This window comes from Rosa rugosa, chromosome 1, assembly GCF_958449725.1.
Source record: "Rosa rugosa chromosome 1, drRosRugo1.1, whole genome shotgun sequence".
In the NCBI taxonomy this organism is placed as follows: Eukaryota; Viridiplantae; Streptophyta; class Magnoliopsida; order Rosales; family Rosaceae; genus Rosa; species Rosa rugosa.
In genome coordinates, this window is record NC_084820.1 from 49,888,047 (window position 1) to 49,896,609 (window position 8,563).

The following is an 8,563-nucleotide window of genomic DNA, read 5'->3' on the forward strand; positions in this document are numbered from 1 at the left end:
AGAGATGAGAATTGAGTGCTATATAAATAGTGCAAAAAAGGGGTGCTAAAATGAGGATAACAGGGATGATTTTTCAAACTTATAGAGCTAATATCTCTTCTGTGAGACGGAGTTTGAATATAATTAATTAGATCATCTTGAAGAATGGACTTCATCACCTCCAACCAAACTTTAACCCCAGTACATTTCACCTCATGCAAACGAGATTAGGATCATCTAAAACGTAAAACATTCGTTTGCAATAACTGATATTCATTACCTGAAGCTAGCTAAACAGTGTAGAAGACCTTTAGTACGAAATTGGCAAGGGTTGAATTATGATTTCAGGATTGTTTGAGTTCGCTAGAGAAAGAATAACTGAAACTGTGGCTTCCAGTTGATATATAGGGCTTCACCCAAAAAAAAAAAAAAAAAAAAGAAATGATGTATAGAGCAGTGAGTGAGTTTTAATACACAGAATCAAATTGATTACCTCCCCTGAATTCATGTGCAGTCTACTTTTTGATCGTAAGGGTTAATTTGTAAGCCTAATTGGGCTTCTATGTATTCTTCCTATAACACCGAAGAGGAGAAAATATACAGAACAATGAGACTGTAGTTTCAGAAAGAAATAATAATAACACAACATTATTATTACTAAAATAAAAATACGTTAAATTACATGATTAATTAAAATTACATAGAAAGGACAAAGTGAGCTCTTCAGAGAAACCAACAACTAGCGTATGATAAACATAAGCTAATAGGGGGCTATATTCTAGGCACTTTGATCCTTCACGCAGTAGACAAAAGAAGAATTAAGTGGAAGGAGGAAATAGAACCCTAGGGGAAAAGGGCATTGAAGAAGCATTTAGAGTAACCCCAAAAACCCCATAGGGGTGACACACATATGTGAGGCTGCTTCAAGTTAACTAACATAAGCGTAGGTACGTGCATGGATTTAGAAAAACTAGGAATATTGATCACAAACCCACCAAAAGAAAACCCTAGAGGATACATTGACTGAAAGGTGGGATGCCAATCGACTAGACATGAAAAAAAGCCTCAGAAACTCAGACTGGGTAGCTAGGAGACTTTGGATGACGACCCCGAAAAAACCCATTTAGAGTTGACTTCAGATAACCGACACATATTTTGTGAACTAGGAGATTTGGAAGCTGAGGAACGCTAGAAGTATTTCAGAAGATTTAGAGGGAGAGCTATACTAGACACTAGACGTCATGGTTGAGAAATATAGAACCATCTCCCCTAGAGATATCAACATTCATATCATCTCCCTAGTAATTGCCGGAATACAGCTCGAACTCCGAGCAATCACACCCTTCCTTGATCCCCCTTTGTCCCTAGGACTGATGGACTTAGCCCTCATACTTGTCCCTTCTGGTTTGCTCTTCTTCAACATATCTTTCATAGCTTCAGCTTGGAACAAAACCGGATAAGCCCTACTATACTTGTTAAACCTAACACATGCACTTATATGTGCATTCAAGGCCTCTTCTTTGTTCCCTCCATTTTTTTCCAGCTCTTCTTTCACTGCCTCAGCACACAACCCACATATCCACTTCCCCAAGTACTTGTTTCGTACTCGATCTATGTACTCAGGCGTGCACTCTTCGCTCATGCCACAACACTCGCACCTTGCGTCTTCAACCTCTGAAATGGGTTGGAGTGCTTTAAGATCCTCTATAGAGCTCTCCTTGCTGAGTTCGAATGAGATATCTGATATGGTTCTTTTAAGGCTATCGGATGAGAATGAGAGCCTTGGTGGTTTGGATTTGGAGATGTTTTTGGTGGATGTAGAGTAAGAGGTAGCAATAGCTTCTCCATGAGGCGCCATTGAAAAAAGGTAGGCTGCAGTTAAAACTTTGAAAGGCTAATGAGAATTAGCAAGAACTTGGCTAAGGATATAAGTTTGAAGATTGTCTCATGGTAGTAGAACGATGTGAAGTATAGCCTATTTATAGTGGTAGTTGTTCCCCTCTACTTGAATCTAGAACCGTGAACTTGTGCATGGATCTTGTTAATGCACCTGTCTTATCAATCCAAGTGTTAATAGTCGTGACCGTGCTAGATTTTTCAAGAAAGTATTGAAAGAAATTGTACTGTTTTGGTTTGTTCGGTTTGAAATCAATGCCTAGCCAAAAGTAAAGAAATGTTTTTTTTTTTTTTTTCATTGGCACTCTTTATGAGGAAGAAGATGGTCTTGGTGAAAAGGTGGCATCCTCATTTTTCAGTTCAAGGATAGTATGATACCTGTGGCACATCCCAGACCATTACATACTTTACCTAACATATTATAGATTCATATTGGTTTTAATCCAAAATTATTAAAGCATAAACTATTAATCCCTCTCGGCCGGGTGGCCATAATTTGTATATATGAACAAGTGATTTTGACTTGGTCTATGAGCGAATAATGTGTGATCCCTATTTGAAATGCATGATGTGATAATGAAATCAAGGAGAGGTTCTAGTGAAGACCACTAAAATGAGGACTTCATAAGGACTTTCTAATTAACAGTTGAGAGACCCATTTTTTTATTACAATACGGCAAATCAACTGATAGATGTCATGAGTAGATCACTTCTGAACATTTTCTTCCAATTTTTTTTTTTTTTTTTGACTTTGTCCAGGGGAACCCAAAAGTATCCTAGGCCCAAGATAAACCCCTTCGGCGTATGTGAAATGCTCCAACTGTGCATTGCAGCACAGTGCCTAGCCACTTTGACAACTTCGGGGTTCGAACCTAGGTTGTGAACATTTTCTTCCAAATTGCTAATCTTTAAGGTACCAAACTAGATTAAATAAATGGACAGACCAAATCTGTCAAACTTAAACTGTTCATGTTCATAAATGATAAATCACGAATATGAATGCCTTAACGATTTTCAATTTAGTTGAAAAATTGCATAAATAATCTACACATGAATATCTAAACATCTAATGGTTGATTTGTGGAAATGTGATCGAAAAGTGTGTCTCACAAGAAAGTCCTCATGAAGTCCTCAATTTAGTAGTTCTCATTAAAAACTGATCTCCCAATGAAGTCATCTTTAAAAGAGTTATTTCAAATTAGGTTGGAAAAAAACTGCTTCCAAGTTACTGATAATATGAATCCAGAGATTTTCATCAATGCATAAATATGAAGATTAATTATTTGTTATATTAATGTAGCCTATGAAAATATCGGATTGTATTTGAATATTACTCTATGCACCTCTTTATTATTTATCTCTAAAATATTAAATGTTGTTTTTCTGAATTTTACATGCATGAATTAGCTAGTGTCTTCTAGCCTTTTCTGATCTGAAAGTGTCTTCTAGCTCAAGAACCATTGTCCTTTGCCTAACTTCAACAATTATTTGTCCCTAACATGCATGCATGCACCAAAAGAAAACAGTTTTATTTGTCCTATAAAAGTCTACAAGTTGCAGATTCACGATCACGGGTGAGCCTACTCAAACCGTACACTCCATGAATGGTCCATAGCTTCAAACAATAGTAGCTGCAAATTTAGACAGAACATGAAGGAAAGGGACTTTGCCTCACATGGTTTCTTTCCTGCAACCACAAATCTCATTTTCACGAGCAGTAAAATCCATCATAACATATATGTGTGGACTCTGGAAGTGAGAGGTTGTTGAGGGTTTGTTAAGACAAAAAGTGCTAACTTCTTAATTAATCCAAGGAACAAGTCTTTGTAACTTCACAGCTACTCAAAAAAAATAAAGCTGCTTTAAATATGTGGGTTTCATTGCTATATATATATATATGATAATGACATGAACTTAGATTCTGTACTGCGTCAGCGGTACTAGCCAGTTGGTTATACAGGGGTTGTCCTTCTGCATAATTTAGGGCTCTGATAGTAAACCTGGGATTTGTAGTGCATGCAGAGTAGCGATTAGATCAGTCAGAAACCAAAGAAGTCTGAGCGTATGCAACCTGAAATATCAAATGACAGTAGGTAAAGAAGTTGAAGACTGATACTACTAAACTGTGAAACTGAGGTTTATGACTTCATATTTATGCTATTAAATCTAAAAAAGTGATGGATATCTGTTCCAAGTAGGGTAGAATGGTAGATATATAGTACTTCTACAACCACGGTTGGACCCAGCAGAGAAATGACAAAAGGATTCGATGAAAAAGAGCAATGAGACAGACACAGTCATCATGTGATTGACAATGCAATGACACAAATATAAATATCTTCGATGCAAAGCTATTGCTGCGTTGCAATTCTTCTATTTCTGATTTTCTGCACAAAATTATTAGATACCCATGTTTAGCCCAATTTGAACCAAAGAAAAAGAGACATACCCAATTAATGTCCAATTGCCCAACCCAATGCAACCTAAGGGGACTAGGGGAGAAAGCCCAAAGTGGCAACAAAGGAAGGGTAATTTATGGTGTCTCTCAAAGAGAGTCGAGAAAAGATGAAGAGGAAGAAGAAGAAGAAGGGTAATGGGGTCTCCCGACTGTTTATATATACGATGAGGGGTGTTTTCTTGGTCCCTTATAGTGACAAGGGAATTTCATTATCACTTAATTATCATTAGATTTGAATCCAAACAGGGTTTGAAGGGTAAAAGCATGGATCAAATGCTTGATTTGACTGTCTCAAGTAAAAAGCATAACTCCCTAGGAGAATTAAAGTATTAAACTTGGTGTTCAAGATATCCTCAAAATATGTCCACAACTTTTCAAGCACCCTTCCGCCATATGTTTCAAGAAGTTAAACTTCACGGTAGACACTTTTGCTCCGATGGGTCACAAAATATTTATCTTCCTCTTCGGTTTGGTTGGTATATGAGTTATACCCATGAATGTTTTGCCTGCTTTCAGTTTCGATTTATATTGTAATAATTAAGAAGTACATTTACTGTGTAATTTCTCCCTAATGATCGAATGTTCTGTCTTTGTTTGTATCTTTTCTTATCATAAACCATATTTATACATTAATTACAATATTGTCATAATCATGAAGACCATCATTGCACGTCATTACTAATAGGTTGTGATTAGAGCAAGAAGCAAATATGTAATTATATTTTTTGGCTTCTTGGAGAAGTTAGCTAGGTGGCAATAAACTCCAAGCCTCCAACTAATTTGAATCCAACTGGAAGTTTCAAAAGTCACGTAAGCATATGTTACAACGGCTGGTGAGGCTGATCTAGAAGTACTCAAGTACACCGTTTTGATTGCCAGGGTTGATGATGAAATGATCATGCATTAGCCTTTGAGTCTGCTCATATTCAATTCATATATATACAGCTAAATTTTCTTAACCTAAATTTAATGTAAACCATAAAATAATTATATCAGTGATAACTTATATGGGTTCATATCATATTAAATAGATTACTCATTACTCAACTTGACACTGATACCACATTTATAAGCTTTCAACTCTTGAAAAAAAAATATGATACTATTTTGACACAAGGCAGCACCCAATTTACCCCATGCATGTTCGAAACAAAGTTTCACCATTGTCTTTAAAATTTTATCCTACTCGATCTTAAAATTTTTAGATTTCAAGCTTAAACATTTAAAAAGTAGTATTTTTGTCATTCCAAATCGATGGAGTGTATAGTTTCAAAACTATCCGCTACAATATGATTAAGTAATAAGAAATCAGCAAAAAGAGTGAAAAAAATCATTGTGCCACATGAGATAGACACATGTAGTTCAAATGATTAAGTGTTAAGAAAAGTATAGTTGCCAAAATAGTTTAAATGGTAAAATGCATGCGAAATCAGAGTTCAATAAAATGTTTTGTAATTACCTATTTGGCTATATCTCATGTGCATTAGGAATCGATCATTTCCAACTTTTTTTTTTCTTTGCTTTGCAAATTCAATTACATCTTTTGTTCCGTTAACAAAGCCTTTTAACTTCTAGCTTTTAGATGAAAATGAAATACCGCCTACACAATTGTACACGTTTAGGCATATGATAATTGTGTATGCCCCAAACTAAAGTAACACTGAAAAGCTATGCACTCACATGTGATTGTAGTGCCTATTGAAAAATATACAAAAACCCTTCCTCTCTTCTTCCACATACCTCCGTCTCCCCCTTTATATATCCCATCCCTCCTCTTCTTTAGAACTCGTACTCAACAACTCTCTCTAATCATCTCTCTCTCTCTCTCTCTCTCTCTCTCTCTCCCTCCAGAGGAAAGGAAGGAAGAAAGAAAAAACCAAAAGCCTCATCAACTTGAAAATGGAACAAAATAATCTACCCGTTATAGCCAAGAAACTATGGAGCATAGTACGTGTGGCTTTCTTCATGCTAAGAAAAGGCATCTCAAAGCGAAAGCTCCTGCTAGACCTCAACATGATGATGAAGCGCGGCAAGCTCGCCAGCAAAGCCCTGAGCAACCTCATGTTCCACCACCATCACCACGGCTCCTCCGCCGCTTCTTCAGCCGCCGCCGCCGCCCAGCGCGAGTATGAGTTCAGCTGCAGCAACACCCCCAACTACCGCTTCCATCTCATGAGTGGCAAGCGCCGCGGTCACCACAGCAACCACAGCCACTTCTTTGCGTGCGCCCACGCGCCTGCCACTCAAGAAGATGATGTGGCGGCGGTCAATGCCGTTAAGGCTGTGCTGGAGATTCTGAATAATCATGAGGTGGTGACAGCGGTGGAGGCGTCCCCGATGCCGACTCCATTTCAGACGCCTTCACTTCCAGGGTTCGGGCGAAGCCCCATGGTCCGCCAGCTGAGGATAACGGACTCACCGTTTCCGTTGAGGGAGGCCGACGAGGACAGCCACGTGGACAAAGCGGCGGAGGAGTTTATTGAGAGGTTTTACAAGAATTTGAGACAGCAGAAGCAAAATGCATGAGTGAGAGAGATTGAGTTTGGAGTATTACCATGATGCTTAATTTGGCTATTTGAGTCTTATTGTTGTTGGGAGTGTTGATAATTACAATAAAAGAGAGAATTAGCTAGCTTCAACCTGAAGTTCCTGAACTACTTTTTGTTCTTAATATCGAGTCTTTATTTGATTTTTGAACTTTTAGGATTAGCCTAGACGCTTTTCTTCTTCAATCAATCTAGCTAGTAAAAGGGTTTTCTGAAAGCAAAGATATTCTGAAGTCTGAACTCCAATATCAAGGAATTAGAAAGTTAAAAATTCAATGAAAAAGAGGTATATACAATAGATTCACCACAAGGTACGAAGGTACAGCAAAGATTGCAGGAACCTCTGGAGAAAGTCTTGATTTTTAATTAGTTTTCATTCTTTGTGTTTCACATATAATTTGAAACGAAAACATGCTTGCATGTATATAATAGTGAATATCCCAATTAGATCCATAAAACGTGCATAAACCCATACAGTCTGTACGTATCTTTATTTCTTTTATTTGAGATCCAAGTACAGTCTGTACTTGATCTGCTATATATTTAGGGTTTGTGGTTAATTCATTGCTAATCCTAACAAGTTATATAGTTCTTATTTCTAAATTGGGATTGCTTGGCATGACTTACCATTGTTATTATTATTATTTCTATCATGCATTTGTAATTTCAATTAATTGCAAAGTCTGACCTGCTAATCATTTGAAACTTAGTTTATAAGTGATGCATGCTCCAACTCACAAGGATCAAGAAATATATATATATATATATATATATATATATATATATATATATATATATATATATATATATATATAGGCCGGTTCTGAAGCGGCCGTCCGCGCTTCAGAAATTTCAATTAATTGCAAAGTCTGACCTGCTAATCATTTGAAACTTAGTTTATAAGTGATGCATGCTCCAACTCACAAGGATCAAGAAATATATATATATATACATATATAGGCCGGTTCTGAAGTGCGGACGGCGACGCAGCAGCGACGTTCCAGGCGGCGACGGCTGCTCGGGGCTTGGCGGACGGAGGCATCCCAGACGGTTCTGGGCAGCGATCGAGGTCGGAGGAGGTCGAGGTTGCAGGTTCTGGGCAGCGACTCGACCTGCAATTGCAACTTTCTGGGCAGAGCTGCAACCTCGTCGCCGGCGACTCCACCGACTGCAGACCGGTCCGTCCTACCCCTGGCCTCTGTCCGGCAAGCGGCGCCACGCCGTCGAAGCTTGATCGAGGCTGCTGTGTCGACATCCGCACTTTAGCAATAGTGCGGATGTCCTCTTTGGAACCGCTCCATATATATATATATATATATATATAGAATTTTTCTCAGGTAAGGATGTCCTTAGTTTTTCTTATGGAACGGATTTACTGTTTTCACCCACTTTCCGATCACATTTTCACATCTTAACCGTTCAGTTTTTAGGTCCTAATGTATGGATCACCTCTGCAAAATTTCAGCCAATTTGGTGATCGTTAAGGCGTCCAAAACTGCAATTTACACGAACGAACCGAATCTGTCGAACCGGAACCGTTCGTTTACATTGTTGTAATTTGCAGTTTTGGATGTCTTAATGATCACCAATTTGGCTGAAATTTTTCAGAGGTGATCTATACATTAGGACCTAAAAACTGAACGGTTAAGATGTGAAAATTTGATCGGAAAGTGGGTGAAAACCG

At 38.0% G+C, this 8,563-nt stretch overlaps 2 protein-coding genes across 2 annotated transcripts; one reads left to right on the forward strand and one right to left on the reverse strand.

Annotated features, from left to right (window-relative positions):
• Positions 1-598: 598 nt before the first annotated feature.
• On the reverse strand, positions 599-1,950 carry LOC133725283 (uncharacterized). Its single transcript, XM_062152493.1, has one exon. It carries the CDS (start codon positions 1,835-1,837, stop codon positions 1,265-1,267), a length of 573 nt encoding a protein of 190 aa, XP_062008477.1. The 5' UTR covers positions 1,838-1,950; the 3' UTR covers positions 599-1,264.
• Positions 1,951-6,112: 4,162 nt separating this feature from the next.
• LOC133725282 (uncharacterized) lies at positions 6,113-7,025 on the forward strand. Its single transcript, XM_062152492.1, has one exon. The coding sequence runs from the start codon at positions 6,233-6,235 to the stop codon at positions 6,857-6,859; it is 627 nt and encodes a 208-aa protein (XP_062008476.1). The 5' UTR covers positions 6,113-6,232; the 3' UTR covers positions 6,860-7,025.
• Positions 7,026-8,563: the final 1,538 nt, after the last annotated feature.